Here is an 18,969-nt window from a genome sequence, read left to right on the forward strand (position 1 = left end):
TATTATTATTTTGTACTATCTATGGTTAGAAGTCATCTGACAGTAATGAAGTATTTCATATCTGCTCTCATGCCAATCTAACAAGCAATACTTTTGAAACATAAAAGTCAAGTTTGCTATTGCTCTGCACTTCTAAGACCAATTTCCAGCAGTAATAATAAAGCAATTAAAGACAAAAAATAATCCTACACTTACTGCCAACAACAACAACAACAACAACTACTACAACTACAACTTCTTTCTGTAAAGCAACTTTCAGCCAGCAATACTCTACCATAAAATTAGTGTATTGTTTCATTACAATTTCATCAATTTTATTACATTTTTTATCAATACAGTATTGATTCTTCAATCAACACACATCTTAGAAAAACACTGTAGTGCACTAGGGAAAAATTCCTTTCATTCTCAAGATACTCCACGAGATTTTCAGTTTCATTCACTAGTGCAGTGTCAGGAGAATATTGACCTGTGCTTATTCTAATTAAGCTGATCTTATCACCTTTTTGCAGATGTATGTAGACAACTATTGTATTTTCTTAAATTCCCCACTAAAAGTAAATGCACCTTGAAACTACATAAGCGTCTTTTTTTTATGTTATTTATTCTGTTTCATGTATGTTTTCTAATTCAGGCTGCAATGTGGCAGATCAAGGGAGACTTCACTAAAGTGACCAACATTGTATTCACCAAACAATCACCCTCACATTTTGTCTTGTTACTTTTAAATTTGTCCCCACTAACTGCCAGTTCTTTTTTTATACATGTAAAAGTCAGTCATGTAAACATTATTGTATTTACTATTTCACACTTAAGTTATGTGGAAGTCATACATACCAATCAAAAATATAAAATGCTGCAATACAATGTAAATGTCAGCAAAACTGAAGATTAATTATCTACTGTTTAACTAAAAATTTTGATGCTTACATATTGTCAAAGCGGTGTATTTTACAAATTTCAGATGTAATCATCTAATACTATATTATTTTGAGTAATCAATATGTATTTACATTTTATAATGTATGGCTAAGTGAAATCTAACAGAACTAAAATTAACTTTTGTAATCATAAATTTGTTAAAATTGTAACTACAGAAATGTAGGTACTAATTTTGATTGTCATAATTCTAAAACTAGTCAGTTGCACAAGCCTGCGAAGTCAGCATCAGTATTATGATAATTTATTGTATGTTACTATATTATGAAAAGGAAAGTTGCCACTCGCCATATAACGGAGAGTGAGGCAACAAGAGAAACACGGGAAAGAAGGATGGACATTGAGTATAGGGATGCATTAGGAAATGGTAACAAAGGAAAGCAGCACTGGGTTAGGATCGTAAAAAGCCATCATGCAAAAATCAAAAATGGAAAATCCAGGATAGAATGTAACAATATTACGAAAAGTAACAATAACAGAGAAGGAAAGTTGCTACTCACCATATAGCAGAGATGCTGAGTCGCAATAGGCACAATAAAAACATTCACACAATTAAAGCATTTGGCCATTAAGGCCTAGGTGGTCTCAGCTCTCTGAGACTGGAGATGTGTGTGCAAGCTGCGTTTGTGTGTGTGTGTGTGTGTGTGTGTGTGTGTGTGTACTGTTGACAAACGCCTTAATGGCTGAAAGCTTTAAATGTATGAATCTTTTTATTGTGCCTATCGCGACTCAGCATCTCCATTATATGGTGAGTAGCAACTTCCCTTCTCTGGTATTGTTATATTCCATCCTGGATTTTCTAATGTTTAATATTATGAAAAGGAAAGTCACTACTCACCATATAGCGGAAACTGTCATAGCAAAACACAAACTGTGCCAAAAGGTAAAGCCACCAACAGTTATGCACAGAACACCACTATTTCTGATCATTGCTGTGAAACTAAGAGAATTAGCTGCTATCTCTGCTATATGGTGAGTGACAACTTTCCTTTTTGTAACATTGTTGCATTCCATCCTGGATTTTCTATTGTATGTTATTGCTATCCAACTTAATCTGCTATGAACACGATGTTATAATCTTCACTTTCACAAGTTCTGATAGCAAGTAGTAACACTGCAAAGTTATTCAACATTTCTGCAGTTTAAAGCACTGAATAATGCAGAAGGAAGGAAGATCAGGGTTTAACATTTCACCAATGATCAGGTTGTTAACAGATGAAAGTATGGAGAAGGAAATCTGCCATTTCCTTTTTAACATGACCCAATCCAGGCTCGCTGCTCGTGGTAGTGTTCTCGCTTCCCGAGCACGGGGTCCTGGGTTTGATTCCCGGCGGGGTCAGGGATTTTTCCCTGCCTCGAGATGACTGGGTGTTGTGTCGTCGTCGTCATCGTCATCGTCATCATCATCATCATCATCCATCCATCCATCCTCATTGCGGTCGGAGGAAGGCAGTGGCAAACCACCTCCACTAGGACCTTGCTTAGCATGGCGGTGTTGGTCTCTCACATTGTTCCCCTATGCTCTGTCACAGAGTACGGGGCTTCATAATCATCATCAATCCAGGCATTTAACATAATCCGTTTATGGGTGCCACATAAAATCTTAGCCTAGAGGTCCTAAAGGGAGTTTGAACAGTCATCCTGCCAAATATGAGTCTAATGTCCTAACAATTGTAGAACTGCACTCAGGCTGGCCTATGCAGCCAAACACTAAAGGCTTCATAGCATTTCTTCTGCTCCAAAGTCACAGAGGCCAAAACAATTACCAACAGACTGCTCCCGTTTCAGCAAATGATACTATGTGAAACACTTCATCACTGAGACTGAAGAAGCAAGACAGCTGACTCACTTATGAACTGTGGACACCCAGGACAAAGACCAAGAGCCCTATAATCCCTAGAAGCAGCCAGTGTGTTACAGCCTGGCAGAACTGATACTGATTTTTACCGCTGTACGTTAAGTATTGGAAAAGTTATTGAAGAGCCATTTTGGACCGTATCGTATCCTTTGCTGCTTGCTGGATGTCATAAAGTAAGTTGAAGATTAGGGCCATCCACCAAGAAGGTAAAAGTGTATACATGATTTCCGTTTTCTATGTATGAAGCCCTATTACAGTCCTGCCACTCACATCGATGACGAGAGCTTCTTGTTCAAGGAAATTTAAGTCCTGGTGAATAATCATGAAGCTTTGATGGAAGGAACTTCCTTTGATGCTTGTCATAATGAATACAGTGTGACAACGTAACCAGGATGTGAGGATCCACCAGCTTTGTCATAACAAAGGGCTACTGATAAGACTTGGATTCAGGATGCTGTAGTCAGCTCATATGAGAACTTCTGAAACTGCATGTCAAGTGTTTCTGAGAGAGAGGGAGCTATGCCAAGAGCTGTGCTGCATGCTGTGTGGCATACAAGTTACTTGTCATTTATTATTTGTCACTGCTGGTAGGTTATCAAAATTTCTGATTTCTGTGGTGTTTGTATATTCTGGAATATTCAGTGTTCGTATAAATAGCTACACTCTCCACCTAGGGGTTCAGTTCTGTTCTGCCTGTACAATGTTGCTCATAATAAACACACTTTTAGTATCAAGTGTTGTATTTCACTGATGACCCTGCTTTCATATTTGGACTATAGTGTGGTTACAACATGACAATATTTCCATCACCAAGGCATTTCCCCACAATGCCCCTCCGTATCAACTCCAAACCATTTTTTATGTCTTTCCACCTATGTATGCATATTCATCTTGTGATTCCTTCTAAGTTTAAATGTTAACTTTCTACTGATTAGTACAAAATACATACAACATATCAAAATGGTAGCACTAACACCAATTTCATGAAAATGTTATAAAATATGAACTAAGAGTAAAAGTTCAACAGACTGCAGCTTATGATCAGGCCAAGTGAACTAAGGCATGCTAAACAGAAATAAATAAAAAAACTGAACAAAGTTAACAGATAACATACCTGGCATGACAAGCACATCAAAAAGATAGCTGGCAAGCATGATTGGGAGCAGAGCTTCCCCACGAGATCGCAATGTTCCGTCTTTTAGTTGCTCTGCACGTTCCCGAATAATTTTAAGTTCCCAAGCTCCTAGAGGGATGCGCTTCAAGAGACTTACTAATTCTGACTCCTGATTTGCTAGTTTCACCTGAAAATTGAAACCAGTAATAATTTCTTTAATGTGTTGCTCTTCCTGACAATGGGGGGAAAAAAAAGAGGCAGCAGGCTTGTGTGTGTGAATATTTTCATATCATGCATATTACACCGATGTGCAACAGAAGGAAATTTTAACTTCCAAGATAAAATCAGAAATTATAGATAAATTTTGATGATTGTGTTGCATAAAGGGTTATTAATTAAGATACAGGGTAATGGCATTAGGCAGATTAAAACAGTTCTGAGGAAAGTATTACATGTGATGAGAAACTAATAAAACTAGTTTATTTAATATAAAATTTGAGACTGACAGGAATGTTTACAGTCGACACTCTTCTGTAATTCACATGCACTACACCCTTTATCATCTTTTCTTCTTTATGCTCACCCTCTGTTTCCTTACATTATATTAAGCTATTAACTACCACTTTTTCTTGTTCTCCTGCAACCCATTCTCATTCACAATCAACAAAGCACTTTTCCAAAATTTGTGAATGCTATATACATTTCTGTGCCTTTCTTCTGGTCTTAGTACATCCCTACTTACACTTTTAGGGTGAGAAATGTTATCACGACTGTCACCAATCAGCCTGATAACACCCAACACAATGGATTTGACATTAATATTGCCTGTTTCAATTATTTTTACATACCATCTCCTTTCCCTCCCATTCCCAATGAAACCACCATTTTTAACTGTTCTAAGTCTCTCTTTCATCTTACCATGCCCACAGCCGCATACACAAAAAAAAGCCAGTCTGGAAAATTTTTCCGTGCGTTCTAGAGTTATGCTTGTATATCACCACTCTCCCACCCCCTTTAACAAAAATAAGATGACTAGACATGCCTTATCCATTTCAGTACCTATTTCCTGGTACTTACTTGTCTATCAACTATTATGTGGTTACTACTATAGTTTCAGTCCAACAAATGATCTTAATTGGGAACTTAGTACTCACTTCGAGTGGCTTGGTGCTTGCCGGTGGACGAGCCATTTCAAGTCCGAACAAACCCACCCTGAATGCCAGGTGGGAATGTTCCAGATTTTCTGCCAGTACTGTGCACAGGAAGGCACACTTAGCTAGTGTAGCCGATGCTAGACAGCTTATTTGATGAGACACAGGATTTATTTGTTGCTGAAACATTTCCCCACAATACACATCTATAAGAAGACACACCATAAGCATCACATAACAGTAATTTAGTATGAAATTCATAACTGATAGGCTATACAATAACATTAGATAAACACTGAACAACAATTTGGGAGTACTTCCAGATACACACAATTTATAATCAAATTTTCATACTGCAGCATACACTGATGTGACAAAAGTCATGGGATATCTCATAATATTGTGTGGCACCTCCTTTTGCCTAATGTAGTGCAGCAACTCAACATGGCATGACTTAACAAATCGTTGGAAGTCCCCTATAGACGTATTGAGCCATGCTGAACCTACAGCTGCTCATAACTGCAAAATTGTTGCAAGTACAGGAGTTTGTGAAGGAATTGATCCCTCAATTATTTATTATAAGCGTCCGTTGGGGTTCATGTCCACACATCTGGTAGCTTAATCATTTGGCAAAATTGTCCCGACTGTTCTTCAAACCAATTGTGAACAATTGTGCCTGGTAACACTGTGCATTGTCGTCCATAAAAATTCCATCATTGTTTGGGAGTATGAAATCCACGAATGGCAGCCAAATGGTCTCCAAGTAGCCAAATGTAACTAATTCCAGTCAAAGATCAGTTCTGTTGGACAAATGGACCAAGTCCGTTCCACATAAACACAATTCGCACAATTACAAAGCCACCACCAGCTTATACAGTGGCTTACTGACAACTTGGGGTACATGGCTTTGTGGGATCTGTACCACACTTTAACACTGTCATCAGCTCTCAACTATTGAAATTGAGACTCATGTGACCAGTCCACAGTTTTCCAGTTGTCTAATGTCCACCCAATACAGTCACAAGCCCAGGAGGGGCGTTGTATGTGATTCATGCTGTTAGCAAAGGTGCTCACGTCTGTCGTCTACTGCCTTAGCCCATTAAAATCAAATTTTGTCAAACTGACCTGACGGATAGATTTGTCGTACATCCCACATTGCCTCTTTTGTTGTCTCACAGTGTTGCTAGTCTGTTAGCACTGACAACTCCAAACAAAAGTCTCTGCTCTCGATCATTAAGTGAAGGTCATTTGCCACTGTGTTGTCTGTGATAAGTAATGCCCAAAATTTGGTATCCTCAGCATGCTCTTGCCACTGTGGATCTTGGATATACAGAGTTCCCTAATGATTTCCACAATGGAATGTCCCATGTGTATAGCTCCAACTACCAGTCCACTTTCAAAGTCTGTTAATCCCCATCATGCAGCCATAATCGATCACATCATATATCTTTTCACATTTAGCACCTGAGTACAAATGCTAGTGCCATCAATGCACTGCCCTTTTATGTCTTTTGTACACGATACTACCACCGTCTGCATATGTGCATATCACTATCCCACGACTTTAGTCACCTCAGTGTAATGTGCACATATATTAACTTCCCTGCCAGTGCTGGCCTCAAATTCAAACACGGAAAGGGCAACAATAACTGTCCTATTTCCAGTCTGATCCACAGTTTTAACCTGGCAAGATGGTTCATGTCAGATAAACTGACTCAGTGTTGACACAATGGACCTCTTAAACTTTCTGTAACTTCTATTATGTTCTTCACAAAGAAAGAAGATTAAGACAAAAACAAAAATAAATAAATAAAAATCTCTGTAAGGCAATCTAAGCAACCAGTACAGTAAATCACGGGTTGTACTGCATACAATAGTTATTTGGATTTTAGAGAGGCAAGGTCACAAATTGTACTATCCAAAGTCAAAATCTAACAGAACAATCAACACCTTTGGGCCACTCGCTGAGGAATGCATTTGCAAACTTGCGTGTAGCAAACCATACATTACGGTCTGACAATTACTAGAGATGAAACTAAGAGATCCGTAACATGAAAAAGGTGGTTCTCTGAAATTAATGTATTCCTTATTTTCAACTCAAGATAACTAATGTGATATAACTAAGGATATCATATAGGAAGAAAATGAGTAGAACAAGTAGACTGTTAAATGCATTATACAGCGCAGATGAGTGGTGCACGTTGTGGGAAAGACAGGCAGAAAGTCCTCCAAACTTTTTTAAATCATTACCAATCTACTGTCTCTGATGACATATTTAAATTTAACACTAATGACATCTTTACGTGTTTTCAACAGTTAAGTGAGAGAATGCCGACTTGGGAATGTGCCCTTTGAATCCAATATGACTTTTAGTTAAGATGAAACCAAGAGAGAGACCCATACTGTGAACAGGTGGCAGTTTTCTTCAAAAACATTTGCAACAAGTAGTCAAAACGAGATAGAAACTAAACAAATTACCTTCTTTCTCTTCCCTTTTGTGGGCATTGGTGGCAACTCTATCATGAGGTCCGGAGGGTTGGCGAGAAGTTCCTCTGCGAGGCGCACACCTAGAGTGCAGGCTTCTTTCCCGTGTCCATGTGCATGTAGACCCTCTGCTCTAGCAAACAGGATGTCCCAGGGATCCTCAGTCTTCCTCAAGTTTGAAAAAACTGAAGCAGGTACCACAGGATCATTCTTCCCTGCAGACTTGGAATTTTCATTTGCATTATTACTCGAGCCAGCAGTTAAAGCCTTAGGATCATAATAATAAAGGTTATACTCGTCTCCAGACTGCTGGGAGTCAGAATTTGACGAAGAAAATGATCCATCTTTGGACGGCCTCCGCAATCCTTCTATGTCTTCGGAGGGCGAAATACCACCCGCAGAAGTGTCTGAATCAGCATCTGCAGTATCGCGGCGAGGTGAAACAGTGGTGTGACGTGCCATATCTAGGTCGGGAAGGTCAAACACTGAATCATGACCACTTTGCAAGAGGTGCGATGAAATTCTGTGACTAGTTGCCTCATTGCCAGCCACAGGAATACCTCTTACTGCTGCATGTACGCCACTCCCGATGCTGCTGGCAGAGTCGCTGCTGCCGCCCTCCTGAGAGTCTGTGTCCCCGACACCACACATTGCAGGCATACGGAGTTCCGGTCTCATTAGCACACTGCTGTCCATCAGCATGTCACCATCCGGGTCATTTTCACAGAAACCTAATATATTTCATGATTAGTATTAGAGCCCAGAAATATTTTCAACATGCAAAATTGTTTAAGTTGTGAACTGGTTAGTGTAAATAGTACAGAAACAATACTTCATTGTAATGCAACATGTGCACATGCACCCATTTCAGTAATCTAAAGGTATCTTTCACTTCTGTCATGAGTGAAATCTACACCGCTTCAGACAGTTCATTTGAGAACAATTAAGATAAAAGCAACAAGAAAATATTTATTTTCTTGCTGAAATCTCCACTTTCACACCTTCTCAAACCCAAATTACTCACCATCTAAGAATTAAAGAACTGAAAATTAACCACCATTTCCCTGCAATTAATGCAAAACTAATCGACAATTAACTCATCTAATCTCATTCCAATAATACCAAATCCTTATTAAAATACAGCTTCATTCCCTGCTAAGACCTTTGGAAACTATTTCGCCTTTACTTGAAGGGGAGGGGGGGGGGGGGTGGAATGCAGCCAGACGCGAATTAAGTGGTCATATATATTAATTCAAAACTGTTTCAGAAATGAATGCAACCTGCAAGTCACACATGCTTCTATCGTTCATCTGCTGAATTCTGAAATTCTCTTCTTTGTCTGAGCCACAGCAAGATCACGCATACAGACACATGGAGGGTACACAAATGCCAAAAGTTCTTTTTCCATCCGCATTCAGAGATGTTTTCTTCCTCAACTTACTACTGGCTGTCCAATCAGCTGAGGAGCTTCCTAAGACACTGCCTCCGAGACAATGTTCATCACAATGTATACACAGTTTCTTGACAAAAAGCATCTCTGTTAACTTTCAATGCTGACATTCACATGATCTTTGAAGCAAACAGAATCTAACTATACAGCAGAGTGAACTTTGTGTACACTAGTTACATTGTCTCTTTACTACACAGCAGTTTAATACTCTTAAGTGCAACACAGTTGCTTAATGTAAATCTTATTACTAATTTCCCAGACAGGGTAATTGCTCCCTGAATGTTTACAAAACTTATAAATACAGAACTCAAATTTAAAGATCTGTCATCAGTCACAACTTGTGATATTAATGAAGATATACAATTTACTTTGCACCCCTAAAGGCTTGTCTTTGGGTGCTTGAAATTGTTATTTTGAGCACACACACACACACACACACACACACACACACACACACACACACACACACACACACACAGAATAACAATTATTGTTCAAAACAAATTTTATTAAAACTTCCTGGCAGATTAAAACTGTGTGCCCGACCGAGACTCGAACTCGGGACCTTTGCCTTTTGCGGGCAAGTGCTCTACCAACTGAGCTACCGAAGCACGACTCACGTCCGGTACTCACAGCTTTACTTCTGCCAGTATCCGTCTCCTACCTTCCAAACTTTACAGAAGCTCTTCTGCGAAACTTGCAGAACTAGCACTCCTGAAAGAAAGGATATTGCGGAGACATGGCTTAGCCACAGCCTGGGGGATGTTTCCAGAATGAGATTTTCACTCTGCAGCGGAGTGTGCGCTGATATGAAACTTCCTGGCACACAGTTTTAATCTGCCAGGAAGTTTCATATCAGCGCACACTCCACTGCAGAGTGAAAATCTCATTCTGGAAACATCCCCCAGGCTGTGGCTAAGCCATGTCTCCGCAATATCCTTTCTTTCAGGAGTGCTAGTTCTGCAAGTTTCGCAGAAGAGCTTCTGTAAAGTTTGGAAGGTAGGAGACGGATACTGGCAGAAGTAAAGCTGTGAGTACCGGACGTGAGTCGTGCTTCGGTAGCTCAGTTGGTAGAGCACTTGCCCGCGAAAGGCAAAGGTCCCGAGTTCGAGTCTCGGTCGGGCACACAGTTTTAATCTGCCAGGAAGTTTCATATCAGCGCACGCTCCGCTGCAGAGTGAAAATCTCATTCTGGAAACATCCCCCAGGCTGTGGCTAAGCCATGTCTCCGCAATATCCTTTCTTTCAGGAGTGCTAGTTCTGCAAGTTTCGCAGAAGAGCTTCTGTAAAGTTTGGAAGGTAGGAGACGGATACTGGCAGAAGTAAAGCTGTGAGTACCAGACGTGAGTCGTGCTTCGGTAGCTCAGTTGGTAGAGCACTTGCCCGCGAAAGGCAAAGGTCCCGAGTTCGAGTCTCGGTCGGGCACACAGTTTTAATCTGCCAGGAAGTTTTATATCAGCGCACACTCCGCTGCAGAGTGAAAATCTCATTCTGCAAATTTTATTAAATAAACTACTAGCTGGGTGCTAAGCAGTTGCAAAGGATCGAGGCACAACAGATCACTTATATTCCTTAGCAAATTTATGACATCACGCTGGTTTGTATACAGATGGGAATACTTCTCATTTTTATAATGCGCTAGGTACTGAATCTTTACAGGAGTGTATGAGCAAAAGTTTTAGAATGGAATTAGGTGACCAACAGTAATGTATAATGTTCTGGACTACTGCTTCAACAAAACTTTTTTGCTAAACTGACTTTATAAGCTGACATGACAGCAACTGTAGACAATACGATATTGAAATCACTCATCTTATTTTTGTTATGTTAATTGTTAAGATTACATCATTTGAAACTCAATTAGCGTGTGAACAGATATTGTAACAACATACCCGCTGCCCTTGAAACAACTTATTGAGGATCTGAATGTCATCTTTAATAAAGTGAATTTTGAAACAAGCACCCATCTTTGAAATGGAAATCAGTATTTAACATCCAGTCAAAAAGGTCAATGAAATTAAAAAGTGACAAACTGTAGCATGTGATCTGTTTGAAATACATATAAATGTCACGATTGCATTTGTTGTTGTTGTTGTTGTTGTTGTTGTTGTCGTCGTCGTCTTCAGTCCTGAGACTGGTTTGATGAAGCTCTCCATGCTACACTGTCCTGTGCTAGCATCTTCATCTCCCAGTACCTACTGCAACCTACATCCTTCTGAATCTGCTTAGTGTATTCATCTCTTGGTCACCCTCTATGATTTTTACCCTCCACGCTGCCCTCCAATGCCAAATTTGTGATCCCATGATGCCTCAGGACATGTTCTACCAACCGATCCCTTGTTTTTGTCAAGTTGTGCCACAAACTCCTCTTCTCCCCAATTGTATTCAATACCTCCTCATTAGTTATGTGATCTATCCACCTTATCTTCAGCATTCTTCTGTAGCACCACATTTCGAAAGCTTCTATTCTCTTCTTGTCCAAACTAGTTGTAGTCCACGTTTCACTTCCATACATGGCTACACTCCATACAAATACTTTCAGAAACGACTTCCTGATACATAAATCTATATTCGATGTTAACAAATTTCTCTTCTTCAGAAACTCTTTCCTTGCCGTTGCCAGTCTACATTTTATATCCTCTCTACTTCGACCATTATCAGTTATTTCACTCCCTAAATAGCAAAACTCATTTACTACTTTGTCTCATTTCCTAATCTAATTCCCTCAGCATCACCCGATTTAATTTGACTACATTCCATTATCCTCGTTTTGCTTTTGTTGATGTTCATCTTATACCTTCCTTTCAAGACACTGTCCATTCCATTCAACTGCTCTTCCAAGTCCTTTGCTGTCTCTGATAGAATTACAATGTCATCGGCGAACCTCAAAGTTTTTATTTCTTCTCCATGGATTTTAATACCTACTCCGAATTTTTCCTTTACTGCTTGCTCAATATACAGATTGAATAACATCGGGGAGAGGCTACAACCCTGTCTCACTCATTTCCCAACCACTGCTTCCCTTTCATGCCCCTGGAGTATAGTAACTGCCATCTGGTTTCTGTACAAATTGTAAATAGCCTTTCGCTCCCTGTATTTTACCCCTGCCACCTTCAGAATTTGAAGGAGAGTATTCCAGTCAACATTGTCAAAAGCTTTTTCCATGTCTACAAATGCTAGAAACGTAGGTTTGCCTTTTCTTAATCTTTCTTCTAAGATAAGTTGTAAGGTCAGTATTGCCTCACGGGTTCCAACATTTCTATGGAATCCAAACTGATCCTCCCCGAGGTCCGCATCACCCAGTTTTTCCATTCGTCTGTAAAGAATTCGCATTAGTATTTTGCAGCTGTGACTTATTAAACTAATAGTTCGGTAATTTTCACATCTGTCAACACCTGCTTTCTTTGGTATTGGAATTATTATATTCTTCTTGAAGTCTGAGGGTATTACGCCTGTCTCGTACATCTTGCTCACCAGATGCAAGAGTTTTGTCAGGACTGGCTCTCCCAAGGCTGCCAGTAGTTCTAATGGAATGTTGTCTACTCCAGGGGCCTTGTTTCGACTCAGGTCTTTCAGTGCTCTGTCAAACTCTTCACGCAGTATCGTATCTCCCATTTCGTCTTCATCTACATCCTCTTCCATTTCCATAATATTGTCCTCAAGTACATTGCTCTTGTATAGACCCTCTATATACTCATTCCACCTTTCTGCTTTCCCTTCTTTGCTTAGAACTGGGCTTCCACCTGAGCTCTTGATATTCATACAAGTGGTTCTCTTTTCTCCAAAGGTCTCTTTAATTTTCCTGTATGCAGTATCTATCTTACTCCTAGTGAGATAAGCCTCTACATCCTTACATTTGTCCTCAATCCATGCCTGCTTAACCGTTTTGCAGTTCCTGCCAATCTCATTTTTGAGTCGTTTGTATTCCTTTTTGCTGCTTCTTTTACAGCATTTTTATATTTTCTCCTTTCGTCAATTAAGTTCAATATTTCTTCTGTTACCCAAGGAGTTCTACTAGCCCTCGTCTTTTTACCTACTTGATCCTCTGCTGCCTTCACTACTTCATCCCTCAGAGCTACCCATTCTTCTTGGTTTGGGGCTAAGAAATGAAAGAGGAAGCCGTCTGGTAGAATTTTGCACAGAGCATAACTTAATCATAGCTAACACTTGGTTCAAGAATCAAAAAAGAAGGTTGTATACATGGAAGAATCCTGGAAATACTAAAAGGTATCAGATAGATTATATAATGGTAAGACAGAGATTTAGGAATCAGGTTTTAAATTGTAGGACATCTCCAGGGGCAGATGTGGACTCTGACCACAATCTATTGGTTATGACCTGTAGATTAAAACTGAAGAAACTGCAAAAAGGTGGGAATTTAATAAGGACATGGGGGCTGGATAAGCTAAAAGAACCAGGGGTTGTACAGAGTTTCAAGGAGAGCATAAGGGAACAATTGACAGGAATGGGGGAAAGAAACACAGTAGAAGTATAAGATTGCATTTAGTAAGATATATTACAGTTACTGGTTTTCAACACCAGTGAGTCATTATCACAACTATCTGTTTAGGGTCATTAGACAGAGAGCACAAATTCAGATTATGAAGAACATCAGCCATCTCTTTTTCTAATCAACCATCCCCCAAACACGTCTTAAGCTATTTATAAAAAGTAAAAATAACGAAGTTAATCAGCACTAGTCACACAGTATCACTGAATTAGCACAACAAATACCCATAGTTTGAGGAAAATTGACTTACCTTCACTACTAACACTTGAACGGTTTCCATCACGTGTGTCATCACCATCTGCTGGTGACCCAAGTCCATGTACAATACGATGAAACCGTACCACCATATCAACATTTGGAATGTGGCCACCAAAATCATGACGAGAGTGGTGCCGCCTACGCTCTCGATATGGGAAGTCGATAGTAGTCAGACACGTGGAAGAGCGAGAGCCCCCATGGCAGCTCACGTGTGGCCGTGTATGTGGGACGGGGAGGAACTGGTTCAAGTTGTTGTGATGTCGATGGTGATGGTGGTGGTGATGGTGTGATGGCTGAGCTGGATGTTCACAATTCAAAACCGCTTGTGAGGAGTTCACCTGAAATTTTAAGCACACTTTTTAATAGGAAATCTTTAGCAAACAATCCAATACAGATAACAGGTAAAATCATGGCGCAAATTAAAATACGTACCATTCTCAAAACATATCTAACCATTAGAGTTGGGTCGCTATGCCACAGGATCTAGAGGCATGTGGTTTATGCAGGGTTGCCCCTGAATATCTCTACTCCCACATTTATGAAAATGTTTTGCAGGCCAAGTACGGCCCCTGCCTCACCTAGGAGGTTAATAGAAGAGACAAGGTACTGTCTTACAGTCTAGCTGCCAACCATGTCATCACTAATGGATTGCCTACAAGTTCCAAACCTTGTGGAATTGCATCATCGTTAATCTTCGCTGGTCCTCTAGACACTGTTGTTCTCAAGTTGTGTAGATACTATTCTCAGAAGTTGTATTTAATTTGAATCTTGTAATAAATAACTTTTATTTCAAAGAGGGCATTTTACTACCTCCAGCCACACTACTCAACAAAGGATATTATAACAAAACTATGCCACCTTGTACAACTTTCTGCACACTCTTAATGGCAATAATAATAAAATATTTCTTGAGCAATATACAGATGGATAATTTGAAGCCAACTCCACCGAAAATATAATGCTTGGGAGAAAAATGTTAAGTTTTCTACGTCTCTAGAAGTAATTGCAGGATAAACCTGAAACTCAGCACACAATAATTCACCAGTAATTATGCTGCTGCTTTCCATAGTTTACAAACTGTGGACAAAGCTGATGTTTTTTGTGAAAACACCAAAGATGCCTATTTTTTTGTCTACTTAAAAAAAAAGAGAGAGAGCCTTCATTAAAAAGACCATGCTCTGAACCACCTAAAAGCTAAATTTCATTCTGCAATTCAAGCATATAAGATCCTAGACAATAGCAAAAATGTAGAGGTGCATTTAAAATATACTCGAAATTCCCATGGTACTTAAAATAAATCTTGCATATTCTATTATGTTCGACAATCATGTAGGACTCTGTGGGGGGGATAATATATACAAAATTCTGAAGATTAGAAACTGAGATCGAGTCAGAACAACTCAAAAAATTTAACAAATCAAATTGGTTATAAACTTCAAAATTTAACTGTGCATTACCATGGGACTGTACATCATGGTAGTAAAATTGTTGTGTAACAGCTGCAACACACATCGTATAAACTGCCTCCAAGTTTTACACCACTGTCAATTTTGGAGGAGTTCATAGCAGGCAGTTTGGCACATTTTGGAAAGGATTCGTATTATAGAGATTTCTGAGTATGTCATTTTATTGTGCAATGCTATTGACATTCTAGTTTCATTCCAGTTTAAAGTGCAACGTATTTTGTGCACACACTTTGTGATTGCATGAAATGATGAGGAATTGTGTAAATGTGTCACTAAGGCCATAATGGTTTAATCACTGTAGATTTCTTTTAAAGTGAGAGAACGAGCATTCCCGTCAATACAGGGACCATCCCTGATAGTTGTGCAACAGTCCCTGATAGTTGTGCAACAGCAGCTCCTGGTGGGTTTCTTTAACAGAGATTCCCAAGCCTGATAAAAAATGAATTTTCTGGGCCACGTTAGTGCGTAAAGCTTATTAAAGCATCCTTCTACTCAGTAGATTTCTGTCGAATATTTTCAATCCACCACTCTTTCATATATGCATATTGTCCTGAATGGAAGTCTGATCTGTTTCTCTCCTACACTGAGAGCATTAATGGCATTAAATTTACTTCCATCAGCAAAGAAGAAATTGACTGAAATAAAGTGTTACAAAAATAGTAGTTTTAATGTGTGCACACTTTACCAGGAACTAGATAATATCGTCATTTTTTGCGAACTGATGAAACAACTTTTCAAGTCACCAGATTTTCAAATGTTCCATCACCTTTTCTAGCCAAATTAGTGACAATAGTGAAGCAGATATATTAACATCTGACCTGACCACTACGGTGTCTTACTTTAAAAATTGTGAAGTATGACACATGAGCAAACATGGCATTTGATTTAAGTGACCAAGCTGAGTTCCAGATGACAATTGTGTGTGTTACTTTCATACCAAAATTACGGTTTGTTAATGACTCATTAGAGTCAACACCATTTCACAGTAAAAAATTCACCAAATGCTATAGAAAGATAGGTGCTTCTCACTACATAGCGGTGACACTGAGTCACAGATTGGCGCAACAAAAGGACTGTTAAAAAATAAGCTTTTGGCAAACAATGCCTTAGTCAAAAATAGACAAAACACACACACACACACACACACACACACACACACACACACACACACACACACACAAATGCAACTCACACACACGACCACAGTCACTGGCGGCTGAACCCAAACTATGAGCAGCACCCAGCAGCAGCAGCAGCAGCAGCAGCTCATGATGAGAGAGGCTGTGGTGGGGAGGAGGAGGGATAGCAGGGTAGGGGTGGGGGATAGTAAAGTGCTGCTGAGGAGCACTTTCCAAGTAGCCCCTTCCATACAGCCTTGCCACATGTGTTTGTTGCATATGCATATGCCATGACGAGCTGTCCCTCTCAAAATATACCGAGGGTGTCACTGAGGCCTTTACAGACTCTACCGAAGACAAATGTTGAACCCTGCCTGACTCAGTTCACTCCTCCATCCACCATGAACCACTCTCACTGCCCCAAAACCACCCCGTTAGCTTCCCAGAGTTTCTTACTCTCGAACCTTGCCTCAACATCATTCCCCAAATCCCTCAACATGCAAATTAATCTTACATCCACCAAAAGAACTGCAGTCCACCACCTAAAAACTGATCCTGACCTTATGATCCTAATCACTGAGAAAGGCTCCAGCACTGTTGTTTTGAACTGCATGGATTACCTGGTAGAAGGACTCCACCAGGTGTAAGATACATTCACCGACAAACCCTAACACAGCGACCCCATTGCAGAAATCCACCGACTGTGGTGGTCTCGCGGTTCTAGGCGCTCAGTCCGGAACCGCGCTATTGCTAAGGTCGCAGGTTCGAATCCTGCCTTGGGCATGGATTTGTGTGATGTGCTTAGGTTAGTTATGTTTAAATAGTTCTAAGTTCTAGGGGACTCACGACCACAGATGGTAAGATCCGTAGTGCTCAGAGCCATTTGAACCAGTTTTTTGCAGAAATCCAACATGATCTCCAGTCTCTCCTCAAATCCTTAGACCCATCCCAGAATCTCTCCCCAGAGTCCATCTCTCACCTCACACTTACAACTCCCCGCACTCTTACCTTTTACATGCTTCCTGAAGTCCATAAACTCAACCACCCATGATGCCCCATTGTGGCCAATTACTGTGCCCCCACCGAGAGAATCTATACTCTCATAGACCAACACCTTCAACCAACCATTTCATCTGCTGACTCTACACAGCTCCCGTTCCTTTACAACACAGTGTCCTGCTCATCACTACTTATGCCACCTCCATTACACCAAGACCCCTAATACCCATTACCTTACCACTATTGAACACTACCTTTCCCAATGCCCGATGGATTTCAAACCAACAACCTTCTTCCTAGTCGCCATGACCAACTATATCCTCAACCCCAATTACTTCTCCTCTCAACGTAGTACCCGCAAACAAATACGGAGTAGAGCTATGGGCACCTATATGGCACCATCCTATGCCAACCTATTCATGGACTGTTTAGACGAATCCTTCCTAAACAACCAAAATCCTAAACCCCTCACCTGGTCCCCATTCATTGATGACAGTGTCATGCTCTGGATTGAGGATGAGGACACCCTATCCAGATTCCTCCAGAACCTCAACACCTTCTGCCCTGTTCACTTCACCTTGTTCTACTCAACTCAACAAGCCACCTCCTCGATAATGACCTCCACTTCAAAGATGGCCTCATTATAACCTCATTCCATATTAAACTACCAACCACCAGCAATGACTCCACTTCAAGAGCCGCCACCTGTTCCACACCAAGAAGTCCCTTCCATACAGCCCAACTACCCATGGCCATTATATCTGCAGTGAAGAGTGGTCCCTCACAGAGGCCTTACAGACCAAAATCATCCTCCCAACCTTGAACAAAAAAATCTTTCCAGTCGCCCACCATCTCCCAATGTACCACCATCTGGACATGGAGGAGCATTCCCACTGCAACTCGGCACCACCCAGCACTTGACCAACTGAACTACATTCTCCACAAGGGTTTCAGCTACTTCTTGCCATGCCCTGAAATGAGAAATGTTCTGCTGACTATCTTCCTCCCCCAGTGGTATTCTACCGTCCACTGAACCTACACAATATTCTTGTCCATCCCCACACAGCCCCTGCTCCCAACACCTCGCCTCAAGACCCATATGCCTCTGACAGACCTAGAGGCAAGACCTGACTAATACATCCTCCTACCACCACCTACTCCAGTCTGGTCACAAGTATCACCTACCCCGTCGAAGGCAGGGCTACCTGTGAAACCAGTCATGTGGTGTACAAGTTGAGCTGTAATCACTGGCTTTGTTGAGGACAGTGATGGATTAATGAGAGGCAGTTTAGGTCACTATATTTTCTGTACAGAGATTTTGGACTTTTATTCTTAACACGTCCAGGGAAATTAAGTGTCATTCTTATTCCAGTTCCAATATAAATGTCACCACTGCAGCAGATAAGAGTTTAGATGATGTAGTAGATGTCACTGTATTGCTTTCCCAATGACCATACCACAACTGTGTTGTATGTAGAAACTTAAGAATTTAGTAAATCCAGTGATGATGATGATGATGAAGAAGAAGAAGAAGAGAGGAGCTGACAAGAGTGGGCATGACAACCAACAAACTGTCTGTCTACCTGAATGGCCACTGACAAGCTGTGGCCAAGAAAAAACTG

General features: G+C 40.4%; 1 protein-coding gene and 1 non-coding gene across 3 annotated transcripts in view; both read right to left on the bottom strand.

Annotated features, from left to right (window-relative positions):
* Nucleotides 1-18,969, bottom strand: part of LOC126281408 (zinc finger SWIM domain-containing protein 8 homolog) — a 463,855-nt gene that overhangs the window by 89,012 nt on the left and 355,874 nt on the right. For both annotated transcript variants that reach the window (XM_049980356.1, XM_049980349.1), the window contains exons 9-12: nt 13,757-14,102; nt 7,541-8,277; nt 5,066-5,242; nt 3,912-4,098 (exon numbers count right to left, since the gene is read on the bottom strand). In XM_049980356.1, the coding sequence (XP_049836313.1) occupies nt 3,912-4,098; nt 5,066-5,242; nt 7,541-8,277; nt 13,757-14,102 (1,447 nt within the window). The remainder of the gene's footprint in view (nt 1-3,911; nt 4,099-5,065; nt 5,243-7,540; nt 8,278-13,756; nt 14,103-18,969) is intronic.
* Trnal-caa (transfer RNA leucine (anticodon CAA)) lies at nt 9,534-9,608 on the bottom strand. Its single transcript has one exon. It is a non-coding gene; the product is annotated as a tRNA-Leu (tRNA).

This window comes from Schistocerca gregaria, chromosome 1 (assembly GCF_023897955.1).
Source record: "Schistocerca gregaria isolate iqSchGreg1 chromosome 1, iqSchGreg1.2, whole genome shotgun sequence".
NCBI lineage: Eukaryota > Metazoa > Arthropoda > Insecta > Orthoptera > Acrididae > Schistocerca > Schistocerca gregaria.